This window comes from Hemitrygon akajei, chromosome 15 (genome assembly GCF_048418815.1).
Source record: "Hemitrygon akajei chromosome 15, sHemAka1.3, whole genome shotgun sequence".
Classification (NCBI taxonomy): domain Eukaryota; kingdom Metazoa; phylum Chordata; class Chondrichthyes; order Myliobatiformes; family Dasyatidae; genus Hemitrygon; species Hemitrygon akajei.
The window spans coordinates 63,398,261-63,413,831 of NC_133138.1; the positions used below are offsets into that span (position 1 = coordinate 63,398,261).

The window sequence follows — 15,571 nt, forward strand, 5'->3', positions numbered from 1 at the left end:
TTATGCACACGTATGTGTGTTAAGATCTGAATGATTGTTGGTGCCAGATGGGATGATTTGAGTATCTCAGAAACTGCTAAACTGCTGGGAATTTCACACACAACTGTCTCTAGAGTTTAAAGAGGATGGTACAAAAAGCAAAAAAAAACATCTAGAGAATGGAAGTACTGTCAGTGAAAATGCCTTGTTAATGAGAGAGGACAATGGCCAGACTTATTTAAGCTGACCGGAAGAAGACAGTAACACAAATAACTGTGCGTTACAACAGTGGTGTACAGTAGAGCATCTCTGAATACATGAAATGCCAAACCTTGAAGCTGAGGGCCTACAGCACTCAGTGGCCACTTTATTAGGTATATGTCACTATATATAACCCTTAGGTTGATTTTTCTGCGGGTATGAATAGTAACTATGACAGGGTCAATGGAAGATCAACCAGAGTGCAGATGAGAACTAAACTCTGTCTGTGAGCGTGTGGTGTTTGATCTATAAAGGGCAAAGGTAGCATTGTAAAAAATATAAAAAAATGAGTGTCCTTCAAGATTCTTTTCAGCTGTTCAGTTGTCTGCTAAGCATACACACATTGAATTGAGCAACTTTAAAAGCTTAAAAACACCCAATGACCTGGCCTCCACAGCTGCCTGTGCCAAGGAATTTCACAGCTTTTCTCGTCATCTCCATCCTAAATAGGCATCCCTCTATTCTGAAGCTGTGCCCTCTGGTCCTACTTTACCCCACCACAGGAAACATCCTTTCCACATCCCCTCTATCAAGACCTTTCAACATTTGATGTTTCAATGAAATTCTCCCTCATCCTTCTAAATTCTAGCGAGTAAAGGCCCAGAGCTCTCAATAGCTACTCATACAATAGGCCTTTCATTCTTGGAATCATTCTCATGACCTTGTGCTGAACCATTACCAGTGTTAGCACACCCTTTCTTACATAAGGCCATAAGACATAGGAGCAGAATTAAGCCATTTGGTCCATCAATTCTGCTCTGCCATTTCATCATGGCTGATCCAATTTTCCTCTGAGCCCCAGTCTCCTGCCTTCTCCCCCTTTTCCCATCATGCCCTGACCAATCATCCTCAGCTTTAACTATACATAAAGACTGGGACTCTGCAGCTGTGGCAAAGACTTCCACAGATTTACCACTCTCTGGCAAAAGAAATTTCTTCTCATCTCTGTTCTAAATGGACACCCCTTTGTTCTGAGGCTCTGTCCTCTGGTGTTAGACTCTCTCACCATTGGAAACATGCTTTCCACTTTTGCTCTATCAAGGTCTTTCAGCATTTGAAAGGTTTCAATTAGGTCACACCTGAATTCCAGTGAATAGAGGCCCAGGACGATCAAACAATCTTGATAGGACAAGCCATTCAATCCTGGAATCATCTGCAAGAACTTCCTTTGAACCCTATCCAATTTCAGCACATCCCTTTTTGAGATAAAGGGCCCAAAACCGCTCACAATACTCCAAGTGAGGCTTCACTAGTGCTTTATAAAGTCTCAACATACTTGTTTTTATATTCTAGTCCTCTTGAAATGCTAACATTGCATTTGCCTTCCTCATCACAAACTCAACATGCAAATTAACCTTTAGGGAATGCAGTAAAAGGACTCCCAAGTCCCTTTGCATCTCAGTTTTTTAAGATATTTTATCTTCATTTAGAAAATAGTCAACCCTGTCATTTCTGATATCGAAGTGCAAGGCCATACACTTCCCAACACAGTATTCCATCTGACATGTCTTTGTCCATTCTCCTAATCTGTCTAAGGCCTTCTGCAGCCTCCGTGTTTCCTCAACACTATCTTTCAGTTTCCCCCAGAGTCTTCTCTCTAGTTATGACCCCTGACACCTGGAACTTCCACCATGCTGCTAATGACTTCCACTGTGCAAACTGATGCAAAATACTTATTCAGTTCATCCACCATTTCTACCTCTCCTGTATTGTTTTCCAGTGGTCCAATATCTACTTTTGCCTTTCTTTTACACTTTATATATCTGAAGAAACTTTTAGTATCATCTTCAATATTGTTGGATAGCTTACTTTCTTATTCTATTTTTACCTTCTTTGTTACTTTTTAGTTGCCTTCTGTTGGTTTTTTGAAGCTTCCCCATCCTCTACTTTCCCATTAACTTCTGCTCTATTATTTGCCCTTACTTTAGCTTTTATGTTGGCTTTGAGTTCTCTTATTAGCCATGGTTGTGTCATCTTGCTCTTAGAATACTTCTTCCTCTTTGGGAATTATATATCCTGTGCCTTTCGAATTGCTTCCAGAACTTACAGCCATTGCTGCCCTGCTGTCATCCCTGCCTGTGTTCTTTTCCACTCAATTTTGACCATAGCCTCTCTTATGCCTCTGTAATTCCCTTTACTCCATTGTAATACTGATACATCGGACTTTAGCTTCTTCTCAAGTTTCAGGATGAATTTGAAAATATCGTGATCACTTGTTCCCTAAGAGATTTTTTTACCTTAAGTTCTCAAAACAACACCTAATCTCGAATAGCTGATCCCCTAGTGAGCTCAACCATAAGTTGCTCTAAAAAGCCAACTCGTAGACATTTTATAAGTTCCCCTTCTTGGAAGTCAACACCAACCTTATTTTCCCAATCTACCTGCATATTGAAATCCTCCATGATTATTGTAACATTGCCCTTTTGGCATGCATTTTCTATCTCCCATTGTAATTTGGTGCCCAAAACTGCTCACAATACTCCAAGTGACGCCTCACCAATGCCTTACAAATTCTTAGCATTATATCCTTGCTTTTATATTACCTTCCTCACCACTGACTCAACCTTTAGGAAATCCTGCATGAGGACCCCAATTCCCTTTGTAACTCAGATATTTGAATTTTGTCCCATTTAGAAAATAGTCTAAATTTTTATTCCTTCCATCAAAGTGCATGCCCATACACATCCAACACGTATTTCATTTGCCATTTCCTTGCCCACTCTCCTAATCTCTCCAAGACCTTCTACAGTGTCCCTGCTTCCTCAACACTACCCACGCCTCCACCTATATTTGTATTGGTCACAAAATAACCTCATTTTTGGCTCCTTGTCAAAGGCTGTCTGAAAATCTAAGGACACAACATCCTCTGATTCTCCTTTGTCTACTCGGCTTGTTACTTCCTCAAAGGTTTCTAAGAGACTTGTCAGGCAAGATTTTCCCTTAAGGAAACCATGATGACTATGGCCTGTTTTACCATGTGCCTATCCAAGTACTCCGAAACCACATTCTTAACAATCAACTTCAACATCTTATCAATCAGTGAGGTCAGGTTAACTGGCCTTTAATTTCCTTTCTTCTACCTTTCTCTTTTCTTGAAGAGTGGAGTGACATTTGCAATTCTCCAGTCCTCCAGAATCTAGTGATTCTTGAAAGATCATTACTAATGCCTCCACAACCTCTTCAGCTTCCTCTTCCAAAACCCTGGAGTATAGTCCATCTGGTCCAGATGATTTGTCTACCTACTGAACTTATAGTTTCCAAGCACCTTCTCCCTAGTAATAGCAACTGCATTCACTTCTGCTCCCTGCTATTAAAACTTCTGGCATGCTGCTATCATCTTCCACAGTGAAGACTGATGTAAAATATTTATTCCGTTCATCTGCCATTTCCTTGTCTAGTATCGTTTTCCAATGGTCCAATATCTACTCTCACCTCTCTTTTATATACAGTGCCTATAAAAAGTATTCATCCCCCTTGGAGGTTTTGAAACGTTGAATCACAGTGGATTTAATTTGGCTTTTTTTGACACTGATCATCAGTAAAACTCTCTCGCGTCAAAGTCAAAACCGATCTCTACAAAGTGATCTAAATTAATTACAAATATAAAACACAAAATAATTGATTCCATTAAGTATTCACCCCCTTTACTATAATACAACAAATCATCACTGGAGTAGCCAATTGGTTTTAGAAGTCACATAATTATTTAAATGGCGATCACCTCCACATCTCCAAGTGGAGAGTCCTAGGTATTTCATTTGATTGCAGTAAAAATACACCAGTAACTGGTGAGTCAGTATCCTGGTAAAAGCTACACAATGAAGACAAAAGAACACTTTCAAGCAAAGCTGCAAAAAAGTTATTGAAAAGCACAAGTTAGGAGATGAATACAAGTAAATTTCCAAGTCACTGAATATCCCTCGGAGTACAGCTAAGTCAGTCATCAAGAAGTGGAAAGAATATTGCACAGTTGTAAACCTGCCTACAGCAGACCATCCCCAAAAATTGAGTGACAGTGCAAGAAGAGGACTAGTGAGGGAGGCCAATAAGAGACCTATGACAACTCTGGAGGAATTACAAGCTTCAGTGGCTGAGATGGGAGAGATTGCACATACAACAACTGTTGCCTGGATGCTTCACCAGACAGAGTTTTATGGGAGAATGGCATAGAGAAAGCCACTGTTGAAAAAGCTCATATGAAATCTTGGCTAGAGTTTGCCAGAAGGCATGTGGGAGTCTCTGAAGTCAACTGGAAGAAGGTCCTATGATCCGATGAAACCAAAATTGAGCTTTTTGGACATTGGACTAAACACTATGCATAAGCCAAACACTGCCAGATGCTATTTGAGTTGCATGCCATTGGGAGCATTTTAATAGGTAGTGGAAGTTTATCCCCCATTACCGCTCCCAGCTGTAACAACCTTAAGGAACCATATTAAGCAATCATACAACTGTATGTTGGAATTTTCTCTCATATTGCAGGGTGAATTGTATCATAAGCTCACTGCCTCCAAAGGGTTCCTTTGCCTTAAGCTCCCTAATCAAATCCAGTTTATTACCCAACGCCCAATCCAGAATAGCTGATCCCCTCCAATAAGCCATGTTGTGGTCATTCTACAAATTCTCTTTCTTGGGATCCAGCACTAACCTGATTTTCCCAAGCTAACTGTATATTGAAATTCCCCATGATTATCGTAACATTGTTCTTTCGACAAGCCATTTCTATCTCCTGTTACAATTTGTAGCCCACATCCTGGCTACTGTTTGGAGGCCTGTATACAACTCCCATCAGGGCCTTTTTACCCTTGCAATTTCTTAACTCTGCTCACAAGGTTTCTGCAGCTTCCAATTTTATGTCCCCTCTCTTTAACGATTTGATTTCATTTTTTACCAAGAGCCACACCACCGTCTACCTGCCTGTCCCTTCAATACAATATGTATCCTTAGATGTTAAGCTCCAAACTATAATCTTCTTTTAGCCATGACTCAGTGATGCCTAGCACATCATACCTGCCAACCTCTAATTGTGCTACAAGATCATCTACTTTATTCTGTATACTGCATGTTTTCAAATATAAAACCTTCAGTTCTGTATCCAACACTCTTTTCAATTTTGCCCCCCTTTTACAGTGCAACTCATCCCACTGTGCAATTTTGCCCTGTTGTCTGCCTGCCCTTCCTAACAATCTCAATGTACTCTGCCTGTGCTTGTAAACCAACAGCCCTATCCATATCCCTGTCATTCAGGTTCCCACCCCTCTGCCAAATTATTTTAAACCCCCCTCAACAGCTCTAGCAAACCTGTCTGCAGGGATATTGGTCCCCCTCAGGTTCAGGTAAAACCAATCTCGTTTGTACAGGTCCTACCTTCTCCAGAAGAGATCCCAATAGACCAGAAATCTGAAGCCCTGCTCCTGCACTAGTTCCTTAGTGATATATTCATCTGCCAAATGATCCTATTCTTACCCTCAAGTCTGTGGGAGAGGCAGCAATCTCAGCTTTCTAGCTAATTCCTAAATTCTATCTTCAGAGCCTCCTCACTTTTCCTACCTTGCTGCCAGTATGTACCAAGAGTTTCCGGCTGCTTACCCTCCCCCTTTAGAATGTTGTGGACCTGATCCAAGGATGCCTGACCCTGGCTTTCGGAGGCAACATACCATCTCAATGTCTCTATGGCGTGCACAGAATCTTGTGTCTACTCCTCTAAGTATGGTATCCCTTATCACTACTGCAGTCCTCCTCTAGTTCTAATTTCATTAGAATTAGTGTTTTAGAATACATTTCCGAGGGATCTATGCTTAGGGATTTTGTTTTCCATTGAGATCAGTTTTCTTTGCCCATCTTCCTTTGAAGGTTACAGATGAAATACAGGTAGAAGTAGCCAATGAGAAAATAATTTAAGTAATCAGGCTTGAGAATTTCTATGTGTGGTGACAGTGATGCTGTTTTATCAGAGTACTAGGGATGCACATTCAATCCTGACTTTGGCTGCTGTGCATGTGGACTTTGCAATTTCTTTTTGCTAATTCAAAGTTCAAAGTTAGAAGTAAAATTTATTATCAGAGTACATAACATTCACCATATACAACCCTGAAATGCTTTTTCTGTGTGCACTTAACAAATCTATAGAACAGTAACTGTAAACAAACTGTGCAAATGCAAATAATAAATAAATAGCAATAAATAATGAGCATGAAGTAACAGGACAAAAGAGTCCTTAAATGAGTGAAGTTATCCTCTTTTGTTCAAGAGCCTGATGGCTGAGGGGTAATAACTGTTCTTGAACCTGGTGGTGTGAATGCTGGGGCACCTATTCCTTCTCCCTGATGGCAGCAGCGAGAAAAGAGCATGGGCTGGGTGATGCTTTGATGATGGATGCTGCTTTTCTACAGCAATGTTTCATGTAGATGTGCTCAATGGTTGGAAGGGTTTTACCCATGATGTACTGGGCTGAATCCACAACATTTTGTAGGATTTTCCACTTAAGAACATTGCTGTTCCCATACCAGGCTGTAATACAGCCAGTCAGCACACCTGCTAGCACACATCTAGAGAAATTTGCCAAGGTTTTTGATGACATGTCAAAACTCCGCAGATTCCTGAGGAGGTACAGGCACTGTTGCACAATTAGTTCACATGATTCCTCCAGTGCTTTAGCTTTCACCTAGATTAAATAGTTACTGTAATATTTGTTCACAGTATAGATCAATGGCAAAAAAAAAAGAATTTTAGTAGAATAACCGGCGGGTTATAAGAGTTATGAAGATTACTCTGCTGGGAACTGACATGGACCAGATGGGTCGAATGGCTGCCTCCTCTGTTGTTTTGATAATAAATATGATGGAAAGTAGTAATAGTGTAAAAGATGGCTTTCAGATGAAAGTAGGCAGTGCTTCTCTAGAGGTGTATTCTGGAATCAGTTCCGTTCACTCTGCATGTCAATAACTCAGCTATGGGGATAAAGGAACAGATTTTGTAGAGCTGCTAACATGCATTTAAAAATTCAGTAAAAAAAAGATTTATATCTGTAAGTTACACAGATAGCTGTGAGACTGATAACACACTGTCAATGACTGACTAATGTGTGGCTAAAAACAGCTCCAATGCCATATTTAAGTTTGCTAATAACACCGTCATCGGCCGAATTAAAGGTGGCGATGAATCAGCATGTAGGAGGGAGTTCGAAAATCTGGCTGAGTGGTGCCACAACAACTTCTCACTCAATGTCAACAAGACTGAGGGCTAATTAACTAAATTAATCTCTTCTGCCTACACAATGTTCATATTCTTCCATTTTCCTCACATGCTTAATAACTTTAAGCATATTTGTATTTAGTGTTGCTCTACATTCATTTAAAGGTTCCAAAACCTGAAATATTTAATGCAAGAGTTGAAATAAGCCAGGCAATCTTTTCAAATATCATTGAGTGACACAGAATGCATTCCTTACACCTGCACCTGCATAATAAACAACTTTTTAAAAGTTTGATCTATTACAAAGGCAGTGTAGTGCCTAGTGCAATGCCATTACAGCTCAGGCTGTTCTGGAGTTCAGAGTTCAGTTCCAGTGCTGTCTATAAGGAGTTTGCATGTTCTTCATGTGAACCACATGGTTTTTCTCCTGGTATTCCAGTTTCATCCCGCAGTCCAAAGATGTACTGATTAGTAGGTTAATCGGTCAATGTAAATTGTCCTGGGAATAGACTAGTGTTAAATCAGTGAGTTGCTGGGCAGTGCAGCTTGTTAGACCACAAAGTCCTGTTCCACACTGTATCGCCAAATAAATGTCACAAGTATCCAGATTTTCAGAAGTAAGACAATTTAAAGGAAGGTATAAGTTTATAGCATGTTGGAAATAGTTTCCTAAAGTGCATTTGCTGTTTCTCAACATCAAAGTTCCACCATACAAAACAGAGCAATGTTGAATTTGATTTTAGCTTGTGAGTCTCTAGTGTATTGCAATGTAGCTGGAGGAGTTGTGTTTAAAGAGATTTGCATCAGTTCATGCTTTCTGTACAGTGTTGTTACATTTATAAACTATAAATGGATGTAATTTGAACAGTCTGTACAAAGTATCTCTTAACAAGTGAAAACTACATGGATGTGAAGAGGTGGATTTCCATGAAACATTACACTTTGGGCCAACAACCTAGTCTTTTTGCTCCTACAGCAATAGAATGTAGAATACTATTGTGGAATACTTGTGTTCCCCACCCACTCTGCCACTCTGATCTGTAAACTTGTTTAACTTTTTCCATTCCTGGTGAAAAGTCTGACCTGAAACATCATTTCTGTTTCTTTTTCCTCTGCAGATGCTGCCAAACCCACAGAACATTTCTAGCACTTTTTTTTTGGTTTTATTGTACTTGGACATAATTAATCCAATTACAAGTTTTAATATTTTCAAGTCACACTTCCTGAAACTGGCTAAAGGTTTCAATAAAAGGTAATCATTTCCTATAATCCCCAGGGCAAAGGGATTACAAAACATCAATACCTTTCGAAGGCAATACAAATGAATCTGTAGATGCTGGAAATAAATTAAAACACAAAATGCTGGCAGAACTCAGCAAGCCAGTCAGCATCTATGGGAGGAGGTAGTGATGTTTCGGGCTGAAACCCTTCATATCAGGAGTGAAGTAACATGGGACGGTCAAGGGGGGATAAGAAGTGGGGGGAGGGATGAAGTAGAGAGCTGAGAAGTGATAGGCTGAGGGGAAATGGGCTAGGGGAAAGGTGAATTATGGGAAATAAAAAAGAAAGAAAGGTAGGGCTGGGGGGAGATTATAGTGAGGGGGGAAAAGAGAGAGAAAGAGAACCAGACTAAAATTATAGATAGGGATGGGGTAAGGGGGGTGGCAGGGGTATCAACGGAGGTCTGAGTTGAATGTTCATGCCGGCAGGTAGGAGGCTACCTTTCGAAGTTAGCTTTTCACTCATGAGATCTTGTATTTGCCAGTATACTTTCTCTTTGAGCTCTTATTTATTTTAACATTTTATTAGAAGAATGATCCTTGCCATTTTCTATTAGTCTCTGATTAACTGGATGCCATTTTTGACATGATTGGAATATTTGACTTCATATTCTGAAGCTGTTTCTTTTTCCTTGTAGGAATAGTTAATGTGAGTTTTCTACTGCTGGCTATTGATGCTACTTTTAAAACCAAACCAATTTTTCCAGTAATTTGAGAAGTTAAAAAATTTGAAGTTGCGAGAGGAGCATACAAGACTTGTATTCTTTGATATGATTTCTGAAATGATTAGTTATGTTATGATTTGGTTTAAATCGTAATGCCAACAGCAGTGTAGTTTAAAAGAAACTTGATACTGTTCCTGGAACTAAAAAGCAAATTAAAATTTATGGCTAGAAGTCTGAAAATCTCTCTCTCCAACATGCTTTGCAAACATGTACAATAAGCCCTCCATAGAATCATTTAAAGTAATGGTAAAACAGGAGAAATAGATAGATAGATAGATACTTTATTCATCCCCATGGGGAAATTCAACATTTTTTCCAATGTCCCATACACTTATTGTAGCAAAACTAATTACATACAATACTTAACTCAGTAAAAATATGATATGCATCTAAAATCACCCTCTCAAAAAGCATTAATAATAGCTTTTAAAAAGTTCTTAAGTAGTTCACTTAAATACATTGAGTCCTAACCCCGGCACTTTAACATATCTTACTCCTAATCAGTTACCCAAACTTTGTAGCAACTTGCCCTGCTAATATGATGAACTAGATACCACTTTGATCTGCTCCAGGGATTTGGATCTATGGACTCATGCTGGTTTGGAATGTTGTTGTTGATTGCTTCTATTGTTTGCATGGTTTGTTTAGATGGTTTTTTCTCTTTCTCTGTGGGCACTGGAGGTTGGTCTTATTTTTTTTAAAAATTTTTATTTTTTAAATTCTTTTAAAATTGCATTCTTTTGAGTTCCTTGCTTTGCAACTGCTTGTTAAGCAAACAAATCTCAAGGGTGTATAATTTATACATTCTTTGAAAATAAACACACTCTCAATCTTGAATCTTCTATCATTTAGCTTTAGGTTCAAATTTTTGCGGGGCGCTTGATGGAATAATGCACTAGAACTTATCAACTCAAACTATTGACTTCTTTAGAAACTACTTGCAATTACCATATCTTAGTATTTTAGACTGATCTTTGAACTGATTACTCATGGCTTTGTCTGAAAACTCAACTTTCATTATCATCTGGAAGGCCTTTAAATATTCTTTACAATGCCGGCGACTTACATAAAGGTTCAGGTGGTAACCAAGGCTGCACTTGGCTATGCATTTATCCTTCCAGCCCATAGGAGACCTGGTGTAAAAGCATATGTAACACCCTGGGAAAGGGTTCACTGCTAATGCAATGGTTTCTCTGTAGCTGCAGTGTTTGGATTATGACTAGATATAATGGGGGCTTTGAAATGTGTGCTGGCCAATGAGGGGAGGTGCTTTTCCTTCTTATGTGCCCGAGAGGAGGGATTTTGTGGGCTTTTGTTTGGAAGAGGATGGCAGAATGGGGAGGCTGACTGCAGCACTGAGCAATCTTGGAATGGAGTTGGGAGTTGGCAACGACCGGGGGAAATCAATGGAGAACGAACAGACAGGAAAACAGTGAGCTCCAACGTGCGCATTAGACTTTCATAAAAATGGGTCCTTTTTCTTTACTAACCATATAGTCAAATTAAGAATTATAAAGCTCCATCGTTTAATTGCATATTGTGTGCTGTTTGTTATTTCATGGTACTGATGTGTAACCAGGGAACACAACTCGCAGCATCCACCCAAACAAGATTTCTCAAGTTTGGTCAGGCTGGAGGCTGTCTCCACCTAGATTAACACAGCTGGCCAAACCTGAGGGTCACACATAAAATTGGCTTATCCTAATGTAGGAACTCAGCACTTTAATGTATCAGCCAACTGGGGTTCATCATTGGGTCAAAAGGTATGAGGATTATGCTTAAACCATGAACATCAGATTCTGGATGGGTAGGGCATATCAGAGGTTCTGATGGTATGAAATAGTTTTATGTGCAGGAAGGTAACAGTAGAGGTGCTCTTCCACTAACTCCTAGAGAATAAGTTCAACATTGATGAATTTGAATCAACTCATATGAATATCTGGCTGCTTTTATTTTTAGTGACTGAATGCTTCAACCTGTCCAGCAAAATTTTTACAGTGATGTATCCCAAAATAAAAAAAGGGAGCCAAATAGGTTTAAAAGTCAGATTTAGTAAATGCTAGAAACTTCTGTGAACATCTCTCCAAAAACAATTAGAATTGTAATCAAAATGTTACTTGAAAGGGAGAAAAGCAAGCTGTGAGTGTGCTGTCACATGACATGATTGCTCTATTTAGAAAGTATACAGGAGGTGCTTGTACCTTTCAGCCTGTTTTGGTAAATTGGAACATACAAGCTGAAACTCACAGGGTTCACTGAAAAAAAATATACCATTGTAATATTTAACAAAAAACAAGTGCTGGGGTATTAATTGTTGATTCCTACAGGCACTAGGGTGCTGGATGATTAGCTTCACTCAAATGAAAAAAATCTTTTTATCAATTTCAACCCTGAATAAAGTAATTATAAATTATGCACCCAGATTTTGGTTGTTTTAGAATAGCCAGCAGAAAGTGGAAGGACCAGGACTGAGCTAATAATTATTATGTTATAAATACTTATGAACATCAACTGTAATGAAACTGGTTGCTATTAAAAACAAGGCTTACCAAACATTAGTTAACACTGATTTTATTTTGTTATGCAAAATGTTTGACAATGAAACAGTATCCAAGTAAAAATGCATTTAATAAAAATTCCACAGAATACAATCAGCACATCCTAAGAAGATATAAAATCAAACACAGGCATTTGTATGTGTATAACCATCACTTTAATGGATGATGCATTTAATGGACAATCTTCTGTGGCACTAAATTACAAAACTAAAAATTCAGAAAATAACTTGGCAAATAGTTCTTTAGTCAGAGCATTGAAAAGCAGCTAGAAGTTAAGGAATTTTCTGTATAAGTAACTTGCTTTCTGTAGAATTGTTTCTATATACTTACACTGCTTTCCTTAGCTAGGATCAGCTCTGCGTTCAAAAACATTCTGCCATTATTTACCAGCATCTATCTACAACCTTTAGTTACAGTTCTGCCAATATCACACTTAAGCAGAATTAGTAAATGCAGATTTCTTGATTTTCCTTCCAAGGTCTTAAGATTTCACTCAGATTTTTAAAAAAAAATCTGCATCCTGATGTCTTTAATCAATGTAATCATAAAATTGGTCAGTGATGAAACCTAATATAAATAGAAATGCAAATCAACTTCCACCACATAATTTTATAAAGTACATTGTTAACTACTTTTTAATCATTAAAAGTATTTGAAAACTTCACTACCACTTAATCTTAGCACAGCCCCGTTGTGTAAATAAATAACAGCTGGCAATATTACATTAAAAGTGATAATATTAAATAGAAATTTACCCTAACCAGACAGGCTCTCTGTTCAAACTTGGCGTTGTGCTGAACTATCTGACCCTGACCTCTGTGAGGTGGCAGTACAAGTGCTCCAATTGGACTCAGCACCTCAGCAGACCTAGAAGGTGAGAAGAGGGAAAATAGGTCATCTTGCCACTGAGACTGGAAAGTGCATGTGTGTGCCAGTTAGGCCACTAATGGATTCAGCTGCAAAGTCCTCTATGTTAAAAAGTCCAATGACATCATCAAGACAGCTGAAGCTCTGAATGAACGAACTGACAGAAGGTTGTCAGGACTTGATGAAATGTACAAAATGTGAATCACCAGCATGAGTCAGGGGAAGCCAAGTCCCTCCCCCACACCCACATAGTTTCCCACAACAGCAATAACATGCATTTATTTGTATAAAGTATTTACGAAAAATTTAAAAAAATAAAAAGGCACTAAGAAATTGTCATTGAATATGGTTCAATGAAAAAAGAAACTTTTTACAATTTGAACCATACAGAATTACTAGCTTATATGTGGATGATAAGGGTCCTTAGGCATGAAGCTATAAGCCTATATTTTCTTCCCTGATGGAAGACAAATAAGCACCATTAAAGGATATTAAGGAATACAAGTATGGGCACTTGTTTCAATCACATACTATCAGGTTAGCAAAATTATAACCTGAATATTTAACCTAAGTAGGAAGATATTGTATAACACATGCCAAATAATTTAAGCAGTTTAACATTTTGCTACAAACTTTATTGGAAACTCACAATGTGGCAATTTTGCCAAATAATGTCTAATAGGCATGGGTATCAAGTACCGCACTTACGCAATTGCCAATTCTTCTCATACATTTAATGCCAATGGATTACAAAGATAGGATAATGTGAAGTTTCCAAGTTCAATTTAGTTCAGGTTCATGGCTTAATTAAGCACAGCTACAATAAAAGTTAACATACTGTATGTGACACTACATTATCAAGTATATTTATCCATGTACCACTCAGCTACTGAACACAGTATAAAAATATATTACTCAAATATAACCTAGATGAAAATGACAAAATGACAGAACACATCTAAAAATACTAATACAAAGTAAATCTTTTAAGATTTACATTTTAGAACCAGCAAATGACTAAAGGATTAAAATAGCTTTTTATTAATTCACTCTTTAGTACTTTTAGAAGTATAAAATGAATAAAATACATGACGCTGCAGCATGTAGGTTTTTGCGCAAGTGTGAAATATTTATAAATCACAATTTCAACAAGCTAGAATAACTACAGGATGTCTTATATAAATGAAAACACCTGTAAATGCACTGAGAATTGAGAGGCATTCTGCATGTTTCTTTTAAGTATATTTAAAGCATCTTGTGGTGCAACTGTTAAGTTAAAATATATCTGATAATTAATGTAGTTCTTGGACTGCAGATTTATTACAAATATCCTTACCAAGAAGCCCAATTTACTTCTCATAAATATACGCAACTAACTGTACCAGCAATTTAAACTTTTAAGTCCTTTGCTGGCACTAATAAATAAAATCATATTTTGCCAGAACCTCATCTCCTTAAGTTGACATAGAATTTTAAAGTTGTAGTACGTATTTTACTTTAGTTGTGAGAAAGCTTTTTGAATAGAAAAACCACTCTGGACGGACCAAACAATCACAAGTACTGCATGCAGCAAAGTGAACTGTCCTTTTTTTTTCCCATTCAGTGATAGGTATCACACTATTTAGAACTGCATCATTTACAGATTCAGTACGAAACCATAGAAACACTGAACAATACAAGGTGTTTCTTTGACCTCAATAGGCAGCCCCTTTACTGGAAGCTGTTCTTTCTGCTGGGGAAAAAGATAAACCAAATTATAATATAACTATCCAGAGTTCTTCTAATGTAGCCCTATGTTTTACAGTCTTTCACACTTCTGAAGAACTTCTGATCTGTTTTTGGATCCTCTGGGTTAACATCTGTTTCATTACATCTTGTAAGCTGGAAGAAAATACAAAACTGTAAATGTTTCAATTGTACTTCCAAAAGGAGAAATGTACAATTTCTCAATTAATGTTTTAAAATGTGCCAAAGTATCAGTTTTAGAAGGCAAGCCTTGGATCATATACTTGTGCAATGTAGCATTCAGTCCATTAAGTCCGTGCCCAACTATGTTGAAGCAATGGGCTTGTTTCACTAAACAGCACTTCAGGTTTTGAGCAAATCCACACACATTAAACATGTTACAATTCTTAGCTGAAGTTAATGCTCAGCAAACAAGTGTGAGGCTATTTCTTTGTACTCCACAGAACAAATGCAATGGCAGAATTTCAGTTTCCTCTCAAATGAGAAGCAGGCATTGAATATATTCTAGATATTCAATGTGGAGTATTGGTATTACAAATTCTAGACATATGAAAATTAAAGCCAACGAGGACTACGACAATTTCTGAGTTAAACTATGCCACTGAGAGGACTACTTCTGTTTAAAAACTGTGCAATTTACACATTGCACATGCATCTGTTCACCTCTCTTTAGAGGATTATGCAAGAAATTACATTTTTGAGGAGTGTTTGTCATTGAATGCTATATCTTAATAATTCTACTGCTTCAACAAATGATGGCCCACGGTGAGGTTTATTTCTTAAGCATAGAATCACTGAAAGCAGAAAGCTTTCAAAAATCTTTGGTCTTACCATTTCTTTGTGTTCTTCATGTAGCGAGGACTCAGCATCGATTGAAGCTGCAGTAATACTGGAATTTCTGCAGCAATCTGAATTGAAAGAAAACATTGGTGAGTGTAACGTACTTCTTTCTCCTCTGGTA

General features: G+C 38.0%; 1 protein-coding gene and 1 long non-coding RNA gene across 4 annotated transcripts in view; both read right to left on the minus strand.

Annotated features, from left to right (window-relative positions):
* The window catches only part of LOC140739410 (uncharacterized), a 972,090-nt gene that overhangs the window by 936,349 nt on the left and 20,170 nt on the right, over positions 1-15,571 (minus strand). The gene's annotated exons all lie outside the window — the stretch shown is intronic.
* Positions 11,995-15,571, minus strand: part of LOC140739409 (uncharacterized protein KIAA0232-like) — a 62,371-nt gene continuing 58,794 nt past the window's right edge. For 2 of the 3 annotated variants that reach the window (XM_073067691.1, XM_073067692.1), the window contains exons 5-6: positions 15,442-15,518; positions 11,995-14,745 (exon numbers count right to left, since the gene is read on the minus strand). In XM_073067691.1, coding sequence (XP_072923792.1) covers positions 14,656-14,745; positions 15,442-15,518 — 167 coding nt within the window. In that variant the 3' untranslated portion in view covers positions 11,995-14,655. The remainder of the gene's footprint in view (positions 14,746-15,441; positions 15,519-15,571) is intronic. The other variant, XR_012101624.1, reaches the window with a different exon arrangement.